At 37.4% G+C, this 22,036-nt stretch overlaps 5 protein-coding genes across 5 annotated transcripts; 4 read left to right on the top strand and 1 right to left on the bottom strand.

Annotated features, from left to right (window-relative positions):
- The first annotated feature begins 1,497 nt into the window (after positions 1-1,497).
- LOC132980735 (TPA-induced transmembrane protein homolog) lies at positions 1,498-6,534 on the top strand. Its single transcript, XM_061047035.1, has 8 exons — positions 1,498-1,918; positions 2,692-2,760; positions 3,029-3,109; positions 3,320-3,394; positions 3,770-3,893; positions 4,156-4,316; positions 4,710-4,780; positions 4,890-6,534. The coding sequence occupies exons 1-8, from the start codon at positions 1,844-1,846 to the stop codon at positions 5,083-5,085; spliced, it is 852 nt and encodes a 283-aa protein (XP_060903018.1). The 5' UTR covers positions 1,498-1,843; the 3' UTR covers positions 5,086-6,534.
- Positions 6,535-9,425: 2,891 nt separating this feature from the next.
- On the top strand, positions 9,426-11,844 carry guca1c (guanylate cyclase activator 1C). Its single transcript, XM_061047038.1, has 4 exons — positions 9,426-9,753; positions 10,300-10,449; positions 10,934-11,021; positions 11,113-11,844. The coding sequence occupies exons 1-4, from the start codon at positions 9,559-9,561 to the stop codon at positions 11,241-11,243; spliced, it is 564 nt and encodes a 187-aa protein (XP_060903021.1). The 5' UTR covers positions 9,426-9,558; the 3' UTR covers positions 11,244-11,844.
- A 1,582-nt stretch (positions 11,845-13,426) lies between these two features.
- Positions 13,427-14,090, top strand: thrsp (thyroid hormone responsive). Its single transcript, XM_061045730.1, has one exon. It carries the CDS (start codon positions 13,444-13,446, stop codon positions 13,948-13,950), a length of 507 nt encoding a protein of 168 aa, XP_060901713.1. The 5' UTR covers positions 13,427-13,443; the 3' UTR covers positions 13,951-14,090.
- Positions 14,091-15,131: 1,041 nt separating this feature from the next.
- Positions 15,132-16,919, bottom strand: ndufc2 (NADH:ubiquinone oxidoreductase subunit C2). The gene is made up of 3 exons (XM_061047036.1): positions 16,666-16,919; positions 15,783-15,926; positions 15,132-15,216 (listed from the first exon to the last, which is right to left on the bottom strand). The coding sequence occupies exons 1-3, from the start codon at positions 16,802-16,804 to the stop codon at positions 15,167-15,169; spliced, it is 333 nt and encodes a 110-aa protein (XP_060903019.1). The 5' UTR covers positions 16,805-16,919; the 3' UTR covers positions 15,132-15,166.
- Positions 16,920-17,514: 595 nt separating this feature from the next.
- On the top strand, positions 17,515-21,107 carry rab30 (RAB30, member RAS oncogene family). The gene is made up of 5 exons (XM_061047037.1): positions 17,515-17,663; positions 19,216-19,314; positions 19,402-19,485; positions 19,593-19,776; positions 20,140-21,107. The coding sequence occupies exons 2-5, from the start codon at positions 19,222-19,224 to the stop codon at positions 20,388-20,390; spliced, it is 612 nt and encodes a 203-aa protein (XP_060903020.1). The 5' UTR covers positions 17,515-17,663; positions 19,216-19,221; the 3' UTR covers positions 20,391-21,107.
- The last annotated feature ends 929 nt before the right edge of the window (positions 21,108-22,036 follow it).

Below are 22,036 nucleotides of genomic sequence, written 5' to 3' on the forward strand. Positions count from 1 at the left end.
TTAATGCTATACCTGCAGCTTTCAATCAAATGACCAAAAAATCAAATAAAAACAGTTTTACCTTCTTTTTGAATTTTAACATTGTATGTTTATCTTGAATTAATAAAATATATTATAATGAATATGTCAATTTCATCTTTAAGTTTACATGCAAGACTTACATTGACATATTCACTAAATCCTAAAGACCTAAAGAAGTTTATATTTTTTTTTTCATAAATCGTATTAACGTAGGGGATATCATTTTTGAATTGCCCCCCGGGGACAAATAACGTTTTTTGAATTGATCATACACCTCACCAGACAGTTTGACTTGTTACATCTATATTTAACTAGGCAAAGGTTGTTTGATGATTAACTGTGTTTGAGATAATAATTGTATAAAAATATTCTAATACAAAACTACATTCATTGAAATATGGATAGGGAAAGAGCCAAACTCCCCTTTCAAGTGAACTTCATGACCAGCTTGATAATTCCTTAATTGAGTCATCATTTTTTCCCATGACTGCCTTTATTTCAGCAGAGATCAAATGTCAACGCCTGAAAACCCTGCGTGCATGTACGGCCTTTATAATCAGCCTCTAAAAATAAACCCAGAGGAAACTGTATTAAACATATTAAAAGATGTGAAAGGGAAACTGTCATTACTACTATGAAAAATACAATTAATATAAGAAATTAACAATAGGCCTATTTCACGTGTTCTCTACAAAGGTTTTCGCTTGTTGTGGCCTTTGTCGACCCCTGCTGGTAACCATGTATAACTGCATTTATTGCAATGATCGAACAAAAAAGCCGATATCTTTTCCCTGAAATTGTTAATTTACACTTAAACTGTAACATAATTTAGACGTACTCGCATGATAGGCAACTACTTTAATTACTTAATTCAGAAGTCCTATTAAAATAGGCCTATCTACTCCACAGTTAATTATATATTTTTTTAAACAAAGTGAAGTAAAATAAGCGGGTGTCTCATTGTCAGAGATAAGCACCGTAAATATGCTTTCAGTAAAAATCTAACTGCGTTTTTAAAAAGCTCATGTTTAATGTAATTAACAGCAATCCTATGGCAGATTTTTTTTAAGCTTCATCCAATTAATGTAAAAAAAAAAAATAAAGCGTGAGTTTACAAGGCATCTTTTCTGAAGCAGACCTTAAATTTGACGAACACAATGAAGCTCAAACTCAAAAAAAAAGTGCCACTTGATTTATTACGGATGTCCTTATTTGGAATACCTTAAATTTGACAAACACAATAAAGATCAACCTCAAAAAGGGCCACTTGATCTATTACGGATGTCCTTATTTGGTTAAGCAAATATATAAAATCCTCGAGGCAAACACCTGCGCAAACTTAACGTGGTCACTTGAGCGTAGAAAACCTAGATACCTGCATTAAGACATTTTGAGTGTCGACACGCAGTTTACCATGCATATGACTTTATAAATGTTCACAGTCAGATTGATCTGTTAGTAACGTCATGCTCAGTCGCCTTCCCTTTAGTCTGTACTTGACAACGCCTTACGACGTCAGAGCACCGAAACTTCAAGGAATTTACCTGGCTGCCGCGGGGGTCAGGATCAAGCGAGTCAGGGAAGCAACATGTCCTCGTCTTAAAAAAAACAAAAAAACAACACAATTCAAGCAGCTGTCAGGTGCAACAATGTGAAGTCGCCGAGTGACCTGTTTGTTTTTTGAGGATTCGTTGCCTTTTTGACCCGCGTCCCATGCAGACAGTGCGGTTTAGATACTAAAACGTAAAAGGTAGCCTACTTCCGGGTTTGGAGCCCGGCTGAAAAAAATATAGGCTCGGCTTGGATTTGGAGGTATCCCAGCATGGACATTGAAATGCAGAATATTCGGACGAATGGGGAAAATGGAGCTGCATATGTGAACGGGTCAACTGACCGGGTGAGTCCATGTTTTAAATGTAATTTGATCCTTATTTACCTTTACCTATAAGATAATAATCATAATAAAATCAATAATTGGCCTATTTGATAACTATATCCTATGTAGGTAAATTAGAATATTAATAATTGTGGTTTTAACCAGAAGCTACTTTTCTAAATCAGTGTTTATAATGTAGCCTATTTACTTGATGTAGGCTATATATTTGCTGATTTTACAGATTATATGAAGGTGTAAACATCAGTCAAATAATCTAGGCTGTCCAATTGCAAATGTTATTGTGATTATCGTCAATAAGATTTATTGTTTGAATAATTCTTAGACGCCATTTGTTGATACTCACTATTTTGGGCCATCAAATGTAAGGATGACCTCTGCCTGGTTTGATACTGAACCATGAAGTGTGTCTCTGGCATTGTCAAGTCAAGTCAAGTCAAATTTATTTATAAAGCACGTTTAAAAACAGCTACAGCTGACCAAAGTGCTGTACAATACATTAAAAAAGAAAAAAACAACTTCAGATCACAAAGAAAAAAGAACTTCAGATCACAATTGTAGTTGTTGGTGAGATGAAACAAACAGGGTGTATACATTTTATAATCGATTCTGTTTTCTTGACACATCTTATCGATCAGTCAAGACAACTAACAAGAGCTTGACGTGTAAATAGAGAAAATAATCTCAAGTGTTAGATCCATGTAACACAGTTTATCATTTTACACATGCTTTATTGAAATTTGTAGTAATCCTCTCCAACATTTACCTGTTCCTAGGTGACACCCGGTAATGGAGAGAGTGTGGCTCTGGATGCCAAAGAAACAGATGTGTTGCTTTCTGTACAGGTGAGCTTCCACCAATGTCATGCTGTTGTGTATCTTGTATTTAGTTTTGGTTAACTGTCTTGTCGAGAGATCGTGAATAATAATTACTTTTTAGTTATTTTAAGGCAAAACAAAGAGATATGGTCTTGGTGTCAACATCTGGCTTTCTTTCAGCACTCTTGAAAGTACAAACAAATAAAGGACAAACTGTCTAAAGACAATTATCCATTAATTGTAGGGTCCCTGAGGAAAGTCACAGAAATACTTTCTTCTTGTGTGTTTTGATCAGGTCGACGGCTGTAATGGTGGGAGGAAACCCTCTGATCATGCAGCAGAGCCTCAAGGGAACCAGGGACATGCTTTAGGAGAGGTATGAAGGCTTTTTATTTAAAAAAACCAAAACGTTTATTAGTCATTTTGCAAGAAAAGAAAAGTGAAAGTATCCCCTATGCGGCAACATCTAGGGAGTGTCTTTCAGCTCTCTTAGAAGTGAACAAATAAGCACATTGTCCCAAGATATTTATCCAGTTATTGTAGTGCATGAGGAAAGCGACCTACTGTTTGTGTTTTGTTTTTCCAGGGTTGTAATGGGGAGGTTATAACCTGCAGCGATGATTCAGAATCTCAGAGGAATCCGGGAAATGCTTCTAGAGAGGTATGATGACTTTATTTTATTTTTAAAGAAGCAGTTTCTTTGGTGTCTCATCCTGCTCTTGGAATAAAGGAAGTGTAACTTTCCTGCTAATACAAGATATCTCAATGAGTTCATTTCCTGTTCTTCCATTTGTGCAGCTATAAAAATCGTCATTGCCTAACCTTTTAACCCGCAATATATTTCTTGTTCTGCAAGCTTTAGCTTTTTTCAACTTGAGTGTTTTTTCATTCTCTGTTGATATTATTTTCTTTAGTTACACTGACGTAATAAAACTAATATTCTGCACAAAATGTAAACATCTATCTAGAGTATATGACAAGAACCCTGATAAACTCTATCCACGTCTTGAAAAAGCAAAATGTATTTTGTTTTTAGATTAGAAGTATAAAGAAAGAGCTGAATGAGTTCATCTTCTGGAAAGTCAAACTATGGATGGCCATCATCTTCATCATTCTCCTCATCTTGGCTGTAATTATATCTTCTCTGCTGCTATGCTCAGGTAAGGTTATGTGTTTGAGATTTCACAGTTTTAAATGATGCTTTATATATTGAATAGAACCTGCACACACAGAACATAAGTCAGGTAAAGATGTTAACTGTCCCTGAACGTTTGTTATCAGAAAGGTGATTGTTCATACCTTGAAGCACGATGCCAAAGAGGAAATTACTAAGAGAAGCTGCAGATGCGACGTCAACACTTTGTGGAATGAGCCTGAAGACTCTTTCAGAGAATAAAACAATACAATTTCCTTTTTGAACAGTTATCCATGAGGACGTGGATGAGAAATTCGACCCATCATTGTTTAAGTTTCCTTTGTATTTTAATGGGAGTTTCCAGCTGCCCAACCAGGTCTTCAAAGAAGAACTTTTCACTCTGTCTTTCAACGAGAGCCAAACACTCGCTGCTGACCTTCAACAAAAGGTTTGCCCATTCACAACCTCATTTTTTTTTTTCCAATGATTTACTTGATCAATTAATCTTTTTTTAGTTGAATTTGCAACTCAGTACATATATATATAAGCACATATAAGAATATTATAGATTAACGTGTATTCAGTAATTCTTCCTTTCTGGTCCACAACTGATAGTAAATTCTTCACTTCCAGAGTAAAACTTTTCTGCTCACTGAGACAGTAATACCTGTTGTCAGGAGCTTTAAACCCTCTGTGGCTGGATTATTCTCTTACAGAGGATTCAAATTCAGAAGCTTTTAGCAGTAGAATGGAGAAAAGCTAATGTGAAGTAGGTCAGTATCAACCAGAAACATTTCACACCCATTGCTTGTTTCTGCATGCCTCATCCTGCCCCACCCAGCTTGCTGACCTCTACCGATCCTCCCCTGCTCTGGGACGGTACTTCTCAGGAGCGGAGATATACGCTTTTAGGTAAATACACCTCACCCTCGCATGAAACAAAAGCATGTATACGTCCTGTCATTTGTTTGTTTAACAGTAATGTGCTGAGCTTGCGTGTTTCTGTATAACTCTCTCACAGGAACGGATCAGTCATAGCTGACTACCAGCTGAAATTTCTCATGCCTGAAGAACAACAGGATCCGCTGAGGAACTTTATTCTGAGCAGGGAAATGGTTTACAATGTGTTCAGACAGTTTCTGTATGACCAGGAGTCTGATGAGTCAGGGCCGATGTATATAGACCCAGTGTCCCTCATCATGTTTTTGAGACAGTAGTGTTAAAAGTTCACAGACTGACCTCGTCATTCAAGTGGGACACTTTGCAAACACTAAACCACATTCAGTAAGGGGGTTGTTTTATACAGATGATTTGTCAGACTTCTGTGGTATACTCCCACGAGATGTAGAAACGTTGCATGTGATGCAGCTTGACCACAGGGAACTACATGACTGCCGTCACATAAGTCCATTATGGCTGTAGGTCATACGGATCATCTGAAGGTCTGATCTGCGTAATAGGCTTTTAAAGACCGGTCTTAATTAAATTCAATCCAAAGTAAAGGAACTGTCAGGGAATATAGACAACTGTCTCGGCTGATTGATTAAATTAGCAAGAGAATGTCTCAAAAAAATCTGATCTTTCTTAATTCATGAAAGATAATAATTCAAGTTGTATTTGAGATTGTACTGAGTATGATTGTGCCTTTTAAACTGCAAGTTTATTGAATGTAACAGTGTTGTTTTTATGTCACTGCTGTTAATAATTTATATGATTCCCTATCACTGTGATCCAAGTATAACCAGCAGTTACTGAGAAATATATATAAGAAACTGTGGCTGGATACGTGTATCTTTAATGAAAATATAAGTGTTTGTATTTGCATAACTGTGCCAAATGACTCCTGTCACCAGACATGATTTGCATCTAAACCAAAACTGTGTTACACTCTTAAGAGATTTGCCTTGAGAGCAACAAACACCGATATGAAAATCAGCCTTGGAGAACTGTAAAGGGAAATACGCTATAAGTGAAAGCTACATGCCCATAAAAAATATTCTTTTAAAAAAAGATCAACACTCTGTTCAGTATGCCACTGAATACATCACGTATTATGCAAGTGTCTTAATGTTTGGAAAATAAAGCAGGGCTTTGTTTTAACATTATAAACCTGTAGTGAAATATTCCTCATGGTTGAACACTAGAGGGAGTACATGTCCCACTGGCAAGTCAGTTTCTGTCTGCTATGGTTTTGTTTCTCCTGCCTTCTGTGTATCTCTGCTGTCAACCATCAAGCCTGACATTGATACTTCAATCTTACAATGTGTGGATGGAAGCTTGTTGTATTTAGTAGCACTGACATGTTAATCAACAGGAAGTGTGTCAGTACATCATGAAGCCTGTTTCCTGTCAGCGATAATGCCCACAGGTTTGTCCTCTAATACGATTACAGCTGTGATTAAAGTTGATACCAATTGTCTGGTAACAAAGACTAATTGTTCCAGCAGATGGTTGTTAATTGGTCCACTTTGGAGCTGGTGTCACGAGACCCCACGGAAATGTTTTATATCTGAGCCGACAAAGACAATAACTGCCTTTTTCAGCAGTTCGTTTTGTTGTTAACAAAACAACAACACATCTTTTGGTAATGGTTTGCTCGGTATAACCATGTAAGATGCATTTATACACAAAAAAATAAAGAATGTTTTTTTTTTATGAAAACTGAACCATTGTGTCTGCTGATACTGTTTGCTTTATTTGAAGCCTATTATGTAAGAGTTACTCACACTGCATGATACACTTTAACCTCAGACTGTGCTTATCATCATCTTTTTTTGGACTCAATAACCATGATTGGGTGCCCAAATTTAGAATCTTTTAAGTTTTCTGCTGGGGACAAAGGTTAACCCCCTGCCCCACCCCCAAACCAGCTGCTTTTTACAGAGAACCTCCTGGGCCCCCTTTTTGTTTTCCTGAAGTGGAAATAAATTTTTTGCATGCACACTCCCTGGTGCGTGACAGTCACATGCCGGCCAAAGGGTCAAGTTTAAACAGGAATACACCAGCGCTAAAGAATAGTTGACATTCGATTACTGTACATAAAGCTAAATCAAACCACCTTCTTTCTGACTGTAAATGTTTGGATAAACAAGAATTAACCTGAATCCTCTTTTCTGTTAAGAGCGGATTTATTGACTAACACTAGACTTACTATGTTAAGTGTTAGTGTATTTTTTGTGCAGGTGATCTGTGAAAGTAAACACTAATCTGTTGACAGCAGTGAGAGATAAGGTGCCATGGCACAGGGCAGCAGCATAAATCCTGGTTATGTGTACCTTATAGACGGATATACACTGAATACTAGGTATCTGCATCCTGTCACTGGTGGTCCATCTCCTGTGTCCTATTTTCAGAATTGTTAATCTTTTGAAGCCAGATTTACTGTACCCGGCTCTCGGAGCTTTGATTGCTAGGTTGGTTTGAACAAACTTCACTACTGTCAGGCCATGATCGTAAACATAATCCTCTAAGGTCACTCATGGATGAGCAGTGCTGATTAAGCATGTATTCATCCATTCAGGTGTGCTTGTGCAATTTTTTACACAGTTTGATAAACTGAAACTGTCACAGGTAACTTACTCTTAAAATAAAATAATTAATAAATATCAGGTTTTGAGAATATCTTGTTAGATTATTGTGTTGGAACAAGTATTTTCCCATTATTTTTACGTTATTATGTTAGGGTCAAAATAACTACATCCTTTCTTCTTTTACAACTTTTTAATAATAATAATAATTTAGATTTATATAACGCTTTTCTAAATACTCAAAGACGCTTTTAAGGCACAATACAAGGGGGGGTTAGAGAAAAAAAAAGAAAAACATGAATCAAACATGCATCCCTGCCTGTTGATACCTAAATGAAGATGTTTGAGCGTTTCTTTACCTGGTTGTGGAAAGCATGGGCTGGAAGGTTGTTTTACACTGTGCAAAATTTGGGAAAACTTACAGCAATAAATTATACTAAGACAAAAAAAACAAAACTTTCAAACATGCAAAAAAATTAAAAAAGGTAAAAATCCAGCCAACATCTTTCATCCACAAACCAAATCTGCTTCTTATTCTTCTTTACAGTTAAGGACACATCAGGTGATGTGACCTTAACAGTCTGACAGCACTGACAGTTACAGGTGATCCCAAGGTTCCCAACCTTTTTTTCCTTGGAGGGCCCCCCTGCTTGTATTTAAGAAAAGCTGGACCCCAACCAGGACTCGGACACAAACAAAGATACACTAAAAAGTAAATATAACTTTCAAAAGCTGTATTTACTTTCAGTGATAAAATCTAAACAGAAGCGGCCAACAAACAGTAGTTCTTGCCAAAAGACCTTTGAATGAACTATTCAGACAGAGACTGATTATAAAGTAGGAAGAGATGCTTGCCATACATCTAAGGCTACAATTTATTTTAGTGGTCTTTACATTGTCTGAACAAAATGTACATTTTTGTCTTATGTATTATACATAAGTCTAGTCTTTGTATTATTGGAAAAACTTTTACTTGTCTCTTGTTTGGGAAACAAAGTTTTTCCAATACAAAGTGTAATCCAAAAGGCAACTAGTATTAATAGAAGTTTTTGAAGATGTTTTGCCTCTCGTTTGAAAGGTTTCTTCAGTTTAAAATAAAGAAGCATTCAACGCTAAGCCTATCGTCTTCAAGAAGTTCTATCAAGTTGAGTTGCTTTTTGAAACTAAACTTTGCATTAACAAGACTGAGAACCTACATGGGCAGGTTGTATAACTGTTGGAGGGGAAATCCATGCATTGTGGTTGTGATTCTTTATGCACCAGCATACAGTGAAGTAAGCTTCTTAAGTGTTATTAGAGAGTTTGCACTAATTTCTATATTGAGCCATTAACATGACTTTTGCTCCTTAAGATTTTGGTTTAGCTTTTTTCATTATATCTTTCAATGGTCCTTCAAGTTAACAAAAGACTTTCAGTACTCATTCATACGAAAACAAATCGCTTGTGAAATAAATGCACACGCTCCTCCTACTTTAATGTACACATACGTTGCATATCTATAAGTGTCACAGAAAATAACAACTTCTGTGTTATACTATTTCACAAGAGGATTAATGTGTGTTTTGTAAAGACCTGGAGGAATTCCCTGAGTGGTTCCAAGGAATCTTGAGTGTTTGTGATATCCTCTGGGAAATGTAAGATTTATGACATGGTTAGTTTAATAATTATTTCACTTCAGGCATTAAGTAAAGTGACTGCAGTGAATACCTCGCCTATAGGCCCTGTTAAAACTGAAAAAAAACTTAAAGGGATACAACAGAGGAAATCAAATAAATGCAGGAATAGGTCATTTAGGAAATTAGAAAGAATCATATGCAACTTTGTCCATCTGCTTTATGGCAGATCTGGATCATTAACACCTTAAATTAACCTTATATTCCTGGAAACTCAGTTCTAACATTGCATGCTTTATGACTGCAGTGGGCTTCAGTCTTTGAGCATGCAATGCCCTGAGGTTTCAGGAAGACTTCTGCACTTATCCCATTAAAGGGTTATCTCTCCTTTTGGCTGCCGCACGACTTAAAGATTAAGACAGTCGTTGCCTGAGGTTTCAGTCAGAACTCAGTGCTGCTAGTGATCCGTACGGACACAGTCTTCTTTGATCGAGTCCATATCACTGGCTCGCTGTAGGATTCTGGACAAAATCATACCTGTGGAGGAACAATGGGCTCCAACTGCTCCAGCCTGGATGATATCCTGGAGGAGGATATGCACCACTGGTACACCAAATTCATGCGGGAGTCTCCATCAGGGCTCATCACGCTCTTTGAGCTCAAGACCATGCTGGAAATGAACGGTATGACAGAGGAGGCCCACAGCTATGTTGATCAAGTCTTCTTCACCTTTGACATGGATGGGGTAAGAAAACACAGATCTTGCATTTGCTGCCCAACATTTCGTTGCCTTGAAAGTGTGGCTCTGAAAACTTTCCAGACTGATGAGACAGTTGCATGAACAACCGCATGCTTCAATCAACCAGATCAGTTCTCCAGTGTCGCATACCAAACTTTGCAGTGGTACGATTGTAATTGCATTGTTTCAAAAGCTTTATCATGGAGAGTAACATTTAAAAGGACTGCTGAGAGATTAGACAGATCTGTGGCATTTTAACAGGGATCGGCTGAAGTTAAACTCTTCTCTGCTATGTGAGTCTTTAACTCTTTCACAAATCTCAGAATGAAAAGCCATTTATTGCATATCAGAAGTACATGTTTAAAATATCTGCCATAGTTACCCAAGACCTGCATTACCTCTGAGCCTTCACATTAAATGATCAAATGCTAAATGATACAATTGCCTTTTTTAATTTTCAGAATAAATTGGTAGTAAGTGAAGGTGTTGGCAGAAAAGCAAATGTATCTGTGTCACTTCTACTAACTACATTTTTCATGTGCTCTTTTGCAGGATGGCTACATAGACTTTGTGGAATACATTGCAGGCATAAGTTTATTACTGAAAGGAGAAATTAACCAGAAGCTAAAGTGGTACTTCAAGCTCTTTGATCAAGATGGAAACGGAAAAATCGACAAGGAGGAAATGGAGACCATATTTAAGGTGCGGTGAAAATCCTTTGGATGTTTCAAAACTACAGTTTCACAGAGAAGAGAAGCTGAGCAGCTCACCTGAATCACAAAGCTTAGCTGCTCTGCTCTGACTGTGTAGAAGTGGGTTTAGCTGGACATGAACTACACAACACCTAATCCAGGGGGCTTCTTATCTAAGAACAACTCTAAAATTGGCCTTGCTGCTAACCTTTCTCACGGAGAAAAACAGACACGCAATAATCACCCTACAGATTACATGACATTTCACCTTGTCCCCTTTATAGCATGACCTTCAGGTTAAAAAAATGTTCAACAATCCAGTCAGCAGGAGGTGTAGAAGAACCTGCATATATCTGTATTTTCAAAAGGTCATGCTTTAAATTTACATTAACATTAACTTACTTCCTCTAGCAGCAGAATGGGTAAAGGAAAAATAATTGGCCTTGGCAAGTTTCAATTAAACTCTGAATTAACTGTGTAAACTCTTCTTTCAGGCTATTCAAGACATCACCAGAAGTTATGAAATCCCCCCAGAAGAGATTGTGACTATTGTATACGAGAAGATTGATGTCAACGGAGAAGGTAAGGGACATTTTCTAGTCAATGATATTAAGAATGTGTCGTTTTTAAAATAATTACAGATGCCATTTTCATCTTTGTTTTTGTTACTCAGGCGAGTTGACATTGGAGGAGTTCATCAGCGGAGCAAGGGATCATCCAGACATCATGGATATGCTTGCTAAGATGATGGATCTTACCACTGTCCTGGAAATCATAATCAGAGGTCAACAGAAAAAAAAGTGATAAACTGTAATCAACGAAGAAGGACTATGCAGAACATTTTTGGTGGATTTCAGAAGGCAGCATGGTTGGAAAAAAAAAAAAGAACTGTATGTGCTTGACTGACAAAGAGCCGAGTCCCATCTCAAACGGCACAGACTGAGCTGAATGAACTGACTGAACAGTCCCATGCAGATATAGATCTCTTTGTATGTCACCTGAGGGAAGCAAAGAATCCTCCCTTCTCCCTCTGCTTGTGCTGTCACTTTCTGGAACAATGACCCTTCAATGTTCCAATTAACAGGTGACGTGTGTGTAAAGTATCCATGAAAGGAGGTCGGTCTGCACTCAAATACCCATCATGCTTTGAGTAGATTGCGCAGCAGAGTGGATAAATCACTTTGATTTACTTAATTAAGAGCTTATTGAGCCGGAAATTGATTTGGACTCTTGTTTGGCAGAGCTGTCACGGACAATGGGAAAAGCAAAGTGGGTAACCTCTGCCCAAAGCGTCTAACAGCTTCAAGTTTGTCTTTTATTGGTAAATGAATATATTTCAATTGATTAAATTCACAATTTCATTCTTGTAATTCCTACTGAAGACCAGTGTAAAACTCCTTGTGAGTTTCTAACAAAACTCAAGCATCTTGTCAACTTCCTCTGCCATTAACCACATGATTACAGTAGCACTGAGATTGTTTGTTCTTTGTTCTGTGTTGTTGCTCTTGTAACATCTCCATGAAAAAAAATCACTGTTGCTTGCATATAAACGGGTTCTTAAAGGAATAGCCATCTAGTGACTGATAGAACACATTTTGGACTTGAAATGTTTCATTTTATGTTGCAATAATTGAGGTTACAAAGTTGCCTTTAAATTTAATACAAAGTTGTTGTTTTCCATTTCCTTTCTTTTTTTAATAACCTCGATGATATATTACTCGGTAATTCTTCCGTTTTTCTTTTTTTAATTCAGATTGAACGAGTAAAAGTAATATAACAAGTTCTTAATGTTGGACTAGTCTTTGGCTTTAGGTTTTCTCTGTTACCATGTTTACCAATGATCATGCCCAGCACACTTCAAAGAATAGTCGAGCCTGTGTTAGATCACAAATAGAAAAGTTATGTTACTGTGTTCATAGACCAATATGTCACATACAGCTTTTACGGGTTTTGTTATCTGTGGGTCTCTCAACAGCTGATGAATGCACAGTTGAAACCATTGACAGCTATAAGAGCTCAAGGCTGCCATCTTGTGAGCACATATGATCTCACCATGTGTTCAACGACACGTGAGATATTTTGGTGGTTATCAGCTTATTGTCCAATCAGAGAAACTCTGTTCTATTCTACTGTAAAGGATAAAGGGATCATAACTACTAGAGTTTATAAATGTAGTCAGATTCATTACTTGGTCAGTAGTTTGACAAACTTTGTTCCATTTAAATCCGGGGAATGATTTAAAACTTAAATTCAAAGCCAATACACGGTCTTAAAAACAACCACGATGTTTCAATCTGCAAATTAACTGCATTATAATATATTTTAATTCCTACCTGAACTCAAGAGCAGCTATCTTAATTGACACAAGAATCTTTTTTTCTTTAAATGGCATGACTGGATTGTGGTACTTGGCTCCTCTTCTGAGCTGATCTGCCAAAGGACAGAGTTTCTACAGAGTTTCTTCATTTTCATTTGTGCAGAAAATACCAGCTTGTCAAACACACGAGACAACCCTGTGATCAGCTGAGTCAAACCAGACCAGACAACAACCCCCCCCCCAAATCCACTGTGGCTGCCTTTATTTTATGATTATCTAAGGAGCATGTTAACACTTAAATTCCCTGTCAGAATTATAATACAGGTTCCTCTCATCGATGCAACGATGTGTGCAAAAAGCTGATAACCTGCAAATTTGAAGTTTGAATCTCCCATTTCTTGGCTAATTTTTGAATTAAATCAAAACTGAATAGCTTCTTTACACCAAGGTCTGTCTAACATCACAGTCTGCTTGGGAAATGATTCAACTGAGGTTCATTATGGTGCAAACTGGTTAGACATTATTATGACATTGTAGAAGCTGGAGGTTGTGTAACTCAAATAAAGATAAGGCTTTGACTTCAAATAACACTCAAAGCTTTCCTAAATGTATCGGGTGACACAATGACGCAACAGCACCGATCAACCCACCCATGCTCGTCTTATAAATTCACCAGTATCTGCTCTCATGTCTCTGCACTGCACACTGCATACTGCTGCCCACTGTCAACCACCACAGCAACAGCAACAGCATCCTCCACATCCAACTGGAACCATGCAGTCTGCCGAGGCCAGATTTAACAAAAACAGCCTGTTCCTGGCTCTGAGAAAATACAGCTCGGCCGTCAGGGACATGGAGCAGACCATTCTCCTGCCAAGCCTGCTGCGAGACGTGCCCTCTGATGAGGTGTGGGATTGCGATGCAGCAGATGAGTCCTGCAGAGACTTATACGACCACTACCTGATGTTCAAGGCAGTCAGAACCACCGTGGAGAGCGGCTTGATTTCCACGGATGACCACAAGGCTAAGAAAAACATGACGCTCAACAAGACGCTGGAGCCTCTCTTGGACACAGACCCTGAAGCTCTCTTCTGCTTCCACCTGAGAGGACTGTTCTCTGTGATGAGTGACCTCAGCAAGAAGTCTCAGAGCCTTACTGAGAAATACATGGACATTATAGGAGTCACAAGATAAAAAACTAAATGAATATTTGAATATTCCGGTGTTGTTATTCATGTAACAAAGTCATCTGCAACATCTCAAATGTCTTAAACTTGGTAACCCAATGCTCTTAACTTAAGGACTGAAGAATAAACATGCATTGCCAAAACTGATTCTCAAATTGTCTCTTCACTTGAATGTAGTAATGTATCCATGGAAACTATTGTTTAAAATACTGTAAAAGTTATGTAACACATATATCAACTCAAACAGTATTATAGAGTCATTTTGTAGAGTACCAGGTTTTAATAATAATAATAATAATAATAATGACAATAATAATAATAAATTAGATTTACATAGTGCTTTTCTAAATTCTCAAAGGCGCTTTGACAGGAAACGGCAGAAAAACAAAGCAAAAACTAAGAGAACAATACAACAGTGAATGTAAAGGGAGTGGGGGAGTCTCCACTGTTTTTAGGGAGAGAGATCCAGAGGGTGGGAGCGGCATTGTAGAAGGCCCCTGTCCCCTCAGGTTGGTCCTGCAGGTGGTGGGTAGGAGGTTTGTATCGAGTATGGGTGGCAGTGTGCCGGTGGAGGAGCTCAGACAGGTAGGGGGTTGGATCAAGGTTATGTACTGTAGGGCTTTGTAGGTGAGGATGAGGAGTTTGAACTGGATACGCTGGGGGTTGAGGAGCCAGTGGAGGTCATGAAGGACGGGGGTGATGTGGTCTCTGGTGCGGGAGTGTGCGAGAAGTCGAGCAGCGGAGTTCTGGATGTATTGAAGGTTCTTGAGTGTTTTGGACGGTGAACCGTAGAGGAGACTGTTGCTGTCTAATCTGGAGGTGAGGGTCTCGGCAGCTGACAATGAGAGGGATGGGCGGAGGCAGACAAAGTTTCTGAGGTGGAAAAAGGCTGTTTTGGTGATTTGTTTGATATGTTTGTCGAAGATCACACCAAGGTTACGGATGTGGGGGGGAAGGGAGCACTGTGGAGCCATCGATGGTGAGGGAGAAATTGTTGGTGGATTTGGGGCCGATGATAATGACTTCTGATTTGTCCCAGTTGAGTTTGAGAAAGTTGATTTTAGTCATTAGGGAAAATACTAAAAGAAAATGTTGAATTTTGGTATTTATTTTTATTTACATAGTTATATTCCACACAATCAATGACAGAAGATTTGACAAAAAGACTACATAGGACGAGGACCGATGGTAGTCTTCAGATGATGTCCCTCTCCCACTGACATTTAGCGTATTGGATGGAAAGGTTCAACAATCTCTGCAAAGGTCTTTTTTTCTGGTGAAATCAAAGAGAGACAGAGCGATATTTTATTACATGTACATAAGTCACCATGTTTGTGATTTCTCTGTGAGACTTTTGTAGACTAAACACAAAGAGACAAGATCACCAACTACTCAGCATAGAGTTTCACGCCCTCATATTGAATATGATTTCAGATTCTGGTTTGTTATCAGTCAGTAATTCTTATTTAATATATATGTTCATATGTGATTCATGAGAATATATATTTAAGTATTTGAATGAAGAATATTGCACGTTTTTGTAAAAATAAGTAGACAAATAACCGCACTGTTCAGGTCCTCCTTGAAACATTTGTTTCTCTAAAGAAATGAACAAATCAATACTAAACATCTGAGCAAAATCAGTCAGTGAAGGAATTTCCTAAACTGCACAAAAAGGTGGATGAAGCGATCACTGTCCATCCTCAGATTTCAAGAATTTGTGAACTGCTAATGCAGAGGAGGGAATAAGAACGAAGGAACGTATATCAAACATTATACATCAGGTCAGTTGTATTTGTAGGTCCTTGTGTCATTCTCATACAGCAACAATTCACTTACCCTTTCCTGCAAACTCCTCCGGATGCAGTCTGATATACTCGCTCATGTCTAGATCAAGTTTGGCGTAGGTATAATTTTCTTTTTTTGTGATGTGGTAGCCGATGAACCAACCAATTGTTGCCAGCAGGAACTGCCGATGGAGGCCTAAAAGAGAGCAACAGGTCATGTGATATCAAACATTTTAAGAACATGACAACATGACAATTCTATACAGTAAACTTCCCTTTTTATGCAAGTACAAATAAAATATTTCTTCTTTTTTTTGTACTGGAACAACAGACTTTAGGATGTTTATGCATTAATGTATTCAGAATCAGAATCAAATCATAGATCAAATAAAATAAAGTAAAATAAAACAAAGTAAAATAAGATAAAATAAAATAAGGTAAAATAAAATAAGGTAATATAAGATACAATAAAATAAGGTAAAATAAAATAAGGTAATATAAGATAAAATAAAATAAGGTAAAATAAGATAAAATAAAATAAGGTAAAATAAAATAAGGTAATATAAGATAAAATAAAATAAGATAAAATAAGATAAAATAAGGTAAAATAAGATAAATAATATTTACAGTAATAAATTCTAAATAGTGCAAAAGGTACAAAACAAAATGGTAAATAAAATAAAATAAAATGTAAAGAAAAAGTAAACTTGAAATGTGCAATATAACGCTTGAATATAAAATACAGAAATGTTTTGGGTATGTTAGTTTACAATGTTATGTTAGGGGACGCTGCTACTAACTGAATCACACAGTTAACTCTAATCTATCGACAATAAATTAATCTAGTTTGCAATAAGGTTTCTAATATGAGAGATTAGATAGCAAACAGGCTTCAGTAGAAAGTGTAACAATAACACTGTAGACAGTATACTGACCTGACTTTAAGGGCGGCCTGTGGTTAATGGCATTCTGAAGCAGCGCGGTGCACCAGCCGACACCGGACAGCCACACCGAGTTCCTGTTGACGATACCCGGAGGAGGGAGAGCCTTCCCCTCGTCTGGTATGAACCACATCGCGAGAAATTCACACTTAAAATGTAGAAATTTAAGTGACCTCCTTAACTGCCTGTGATTACTCCTCCACCACTATCACCTCTCGAAGGAAGTCAAGGGCATGTGCGCAACCGAAATGAAACGTCCGGGCACTACACACGACAACAGCAATCAGTTCCGCTTTTCATGTTTCCTAGCAACCAACGCCCGCAATATAAAACTTAACGCGATAAATACAGTTAATTTTTAATAATAATAATAATAATAATAATAATAATAATAATAATAATAACAATACATTTAATTTGTAACGCACTTTACCTTTTTGCAAAAAATCTCAAAGTGCTACAGGAAAAAAAATAATAGAAATAACTGTAACTGTAATAATAATAATAATAATAATAATAATAATAATACATTTAATTTGTAACGCACTTTACCTTTTTGCAAAAAAAATCTCAAAGTGCTACAGGAAAAAAATAAAAATAAAAAATAAAATAAAATAGAAATAACTGTGATTTAACCGTATAAATATACAACATAAACGCAACACTCTCATCTACACACGTTTAATGAATATCAACCGCTCCAGTACTGGTTAGTCCGTGGATTATTCATTTCAGTGTCTATGTAACACTGAAGTTGCAGCTACTTGATTGTTTATACTGAGTTACTTTGCATGTGAACTGATGACATCATTGAAAGCAGTCCTCCTCCTCCTCCTCCTCCTCCTCCTCCTCTATCAGACAGGCTGCTGCTGCTGCTGAGGAAACACAGTCAGAGGAATTATGCCCTGCCCATCGGTGGCTTTGCCTGTTTGATGAGGTGACCTATGCATACCAAGTGGTTGTAAGTCCGGGGATATCCCCCGTGTTTTTTGGTAAGTGCAAACTATTTTCATGCTCGATGCGCAGGGCTGCTTTGGTTTTCTCTCTTGCATCTGCAGATAGTTGCAAAATGGCCAGAGTCACACGGTAGCTGCTGGTTGCTACTGTTGCTAGCTTCGCCCTAAATGGCTTTCACCTCAGACAGACTGGAAGCATTGTTAAAAAAAAAAAAAAAAAAAAGGAGAAGACAAGAAATGTAGGCTACCACAAACTGTGATTAAAATCTGTTGCAGAATGTGAAAATGTTGGTTTTTGCGGTGCAGGATTTAAGATGAAGGCGAAGGAAATGCGACACAGGGAGGATTTCATTGATATTCTATCGATTTCTGCAGAATAAATCCCTGCAACATGATCGGATCAAGAATAGAATCCAAAGATTATAATGTCGTCTTTTACGCAACAGATGGATTTTCTATCAAATCTGAGATATTTGGGGTTTTTTTTCCCTGCACGCAGAGGCCTCAGTCACAGAGCAGATGTAACGGGACTGCAGAGAAAACTAAAATTACATCTTAACATCTCTTGTTCACACGCATTAAACACAACACTGCTGTGTGCACGCATCAACATAACACACATAACAAACAACAACTTTGTGCTTCATTTTGTATCGTAATAAATGTAACAGTATGTCTCCAGCATGATTTAATTATCCCTCAAAAGGGATGCACGGCCCCTTCCATCTGCACTGAGCCAAAAATAATTCAAGTCTCTCCCTGTGCTCCCATCAAATGCTTTAAAATATGGTAAAAAAAAAAAAAAAATCCGGTGGAGAAATGAAACAGAATCATTCACTGTGTAACTATTTTTGTGTTCAGAGTTCATCATCATCAACCTTTATTTAAGTTCTCGGAGAGATCATTTGAGGGCGACCCTCATTTACAATGATGCCGAGAAAACATAAATGATAAACAACGAGAAATGAGATAAAGCTACTGCAGAAAATCAAATCAATAAGAACAATAAAAATATAAACACTAAAATAATTTAAGAGCTTGAAATGACTACAGTGATAAGTCAGTAATTAAAATCAAATAAAAACAGTCACAGTCAGGTATTGGGCGGTTAAAAATAATATTTCAAAAGTGTCCATAAGGGATAAAAGTGCTCAAGTTCAGGTCCTGTTGTGAAATGTTCCAGGAGTTTGCAGCACTAACACTAAAAGCAGTTTTCCCCAGGTCAGTCCTGGCATGAACCTGGAGAAACTGTGCCCAGTGTAAGAGACGTTCATGAGGTATGGGGGACTAAATCAATTTAATAAAATCAGTATCAGCAGCACACCAAATATGGAGACTGTGTTACACAATTTTTTCTTTGAGTAAGCGGTTACTAAAAATGTCATTTCATTTTCATGTTTCAACGCTGTCGGTGTTTTTTTTATACAAATGAGCCACGTCTAAACTCCAGTAAACACCCCTAACATCTAAACCAGATCATACTGAAAGTGATGATTATTCAGGTTCATGTCGGCTGTGATTGCTCCTGCGTTTTGCCCGTGTGACATGCATGTACTTAACACTCTTTTCTTTTTGTTCTTTTTCACAGTTTAGCATGAGCATGGAAGATTATGACTACCTGTTCAAAATAGTACTGATAGGAAATGCCGGAGTTGGGAAGACATGTCTGGTCCGGCGCTTTACTCAGGTTTGACTGCATTTGATCATTTGAGTCCTTGAGTCAGAGTGTTAGACTATTATAAGAGAGTTATATTTCTGTGGTTGTTGTTTTTAGGGCCTTTTCCCTCCAGGACAAGGGGCTACTATTGGAGTCGATTTCATGATTAAAACGGTGGAAATCAAAGGGGAGAAGGTCAAGGTAAGTAAAGTCTCAAAATACTTTCCAAACTACAAACAATGCCTTCTTGTTTTGCAATAATTCTGAATCCAAGCTGCTCGTTTTTTAAATATATTTTTGTTTTCCAGCTGCAGATATGGGACACAGCTGGACAGGAGAGATTTCGCTCCATTACTCAGAGTTATTACCGCAGTGCCAATGCCCTCATTCTTACGTACGACATTACCTGTGAGGACTCCTTCAGGTGCCTTCCAGAGTGGCTGAGGGAGATCGAGCAGTATGCCAACAACCAGGTGGTGACTATATTAGTCGGTAAGACGCTTTACTTTGTACTTTAATAACTGGAAGAGCTCTTGTATCATGAGGCTTATTGTTCATTGTGACAAAAACTGTGAATAATAGTGTGCACAACATTTTACTGGAACTGGCCTCGTTTTCCAAGCCCAATTGAATGTGAGCGTGAAGAAACAAGATGATGTCAGATAACAGTTTGAAGTGAAGAGATTTACAGAAGACAAACCTTCTTTTGTCTTATGGAAACCTTCTTTTGTCTGATTTTTAAAGAAAGTTATTTTTTTGGGGTGAATACAAATCTAAAAGACTGTTTTTGTGTACGTCTGGGTCACACGTGCAACTACACATACTTTTGCTGAATCAATGTTATATTTGTTGCAGGTAATAAAATAGATCTGGCAGAAAAGAGGGAGGTTCTCAGACAGAGGGCTGAAGACTTTGCCGAGTCTCAGAGCATGCTGTACCTGGAGACCTCAGCCAAAGAATCCGACAACGTCGAGAAACTTTTCCTTGACCTGGCCTGCGAACTCATCCGAGAAGCCAAGCAGAACAAGCTGGATAACAATGACACTGCCCCGATGCTCGGCGAGGGTAAAACCATCAGTTATTTGACTTGCTGCAGCATCAATTAAAAAAAGAGTTGAGCCTTGTGGCCGTGGTAACTCAGTAGCCATTGACTGAAGAGGGCAGATGGCTGAATCACAATGCCTCCGTCCCTCTAAGATGGCAGAAAGCCACTTTTACTCCGTCATTTCTAGATCCATGCCTTTTTAAGCTGTACAAGGGAGATAGTCGACTTTAGTTTGGCCTTCCAGGACAAACATTTTAAGATTCTGTCATCATGGAGAAAATTTTCCTCAATGCTACTACATAAAAAAGTATTTCTGAATAATACATCCAGGAATCTGAGTAGGGCTCCATTTCATCATCTTCATGGTGGAATGGCAGTTTTTTTTGTTCGGGTTTTCCATTTCCATTAAACACCAATGTTCACCAGCAGTGTTACGTGAGTAAAAGGTCAACCAGGTATTTTGTTACAGATTCCACATAACTAACATCAGGTGTCATGATCATAGGAGGTTATCTGTAAATGATAACTATGTTTACATACAGTAGGTTTTGGAGAAAAAAAATCTGACCAATTTGCAAAAATAGTTTTGCAAATTTAGCCTGAAATCTGTTGCACAATCACTTTTTCCCCACTAGTTTCTTTTGCTCTGATTATTGCGTTTTAAATAGTTTTGGTAATTTCATTCTGGGTCGTTTTTTTTATGCACCTGTTCATTGCAAACTGTGAAACACGTGTTCCCATTGGAATTATTTGAATTGCTGCTAAAATATGTTTTATTTTCAATAACATAAACTGAAACACAAGTGTAAACGCTACGTTGAAACAGTATTCTGTGGCTCCATAACATTCCTGCAGTGTGACTAGTCAGTCGATATAGTGTGAAGAAGCTGGAAAGGCTATCGTCAGTCATCAGTAGAAACGGTAAACAGTTTCATCAGTTTACTTTTTTTGTTTTTTGACTGTCAGCTTTTTATTTTATATCCATAGACGTGAGTATTTCTGCCTTTGTTGTTACTGCCTAGCCATGAAATTTTATCACTTTTAATTTGTTCAAAGGAGTATGTTCATGTAGTTCTGTACTTGTTGTTCTTCATATGCTTTTATTGTGAAAGTTTTGATTGTCCAGCATGTTTTATTTTAATTTGTAGTGTCTAACTTTTTGTTTCTTATATTTGCCATAACTGTAATGTACTTTATTGCACAATGCCATTTACTGCACACTTATTTTATTGTAACATTTTTTTTCCCTTTGTTGTACAGACATGTAGTACATCCTGGCACTTTGCTTTTATACATTTAATTTGCAGTAATATCTTTGTACGGCTGGGGAGAATTTTTGTTTTGCCTTTAACCTTAGATTTAACAGCATTTACTTTAAATTATTTTCATGTTTTTGTCAGCGCAATATGAAAAATACAAAAGAAACAAGTTTGTGCTTCTTTTCCTTTATGTGTACAAAATAATCCCTGATAATGACTCTGTATAACATTAAATAACAACACTAAAAGTCTTGTTTTTGTCTTTTCATTTCAGAAATTTAAAAATCTGCAAATTGCTGTTTACTGTCTGTATTTTTTCCCCCAATACGAATGTTTAAATCTAGTCCTCTTGCCAGCAGCGTTATAACAAATGTTCAAAATGTAATAAGTCACCATCTTGGTCCGTTTGTAGTTTTATTATGAAATGTGTACCGGAAGTATATCCATA

This window comes from Labrus mixtus, chromosome 9, assembly GCF_963584025.1.
Source record: "Labrus mixtus chromosome 9, fLabMix1.1, whole genome shotgun sequence".
NCBI lineage: Eukaryota > Metazoa > Chordata > Actinopteri > Labriformes > Labridae > Labrus > Labrus mixtus.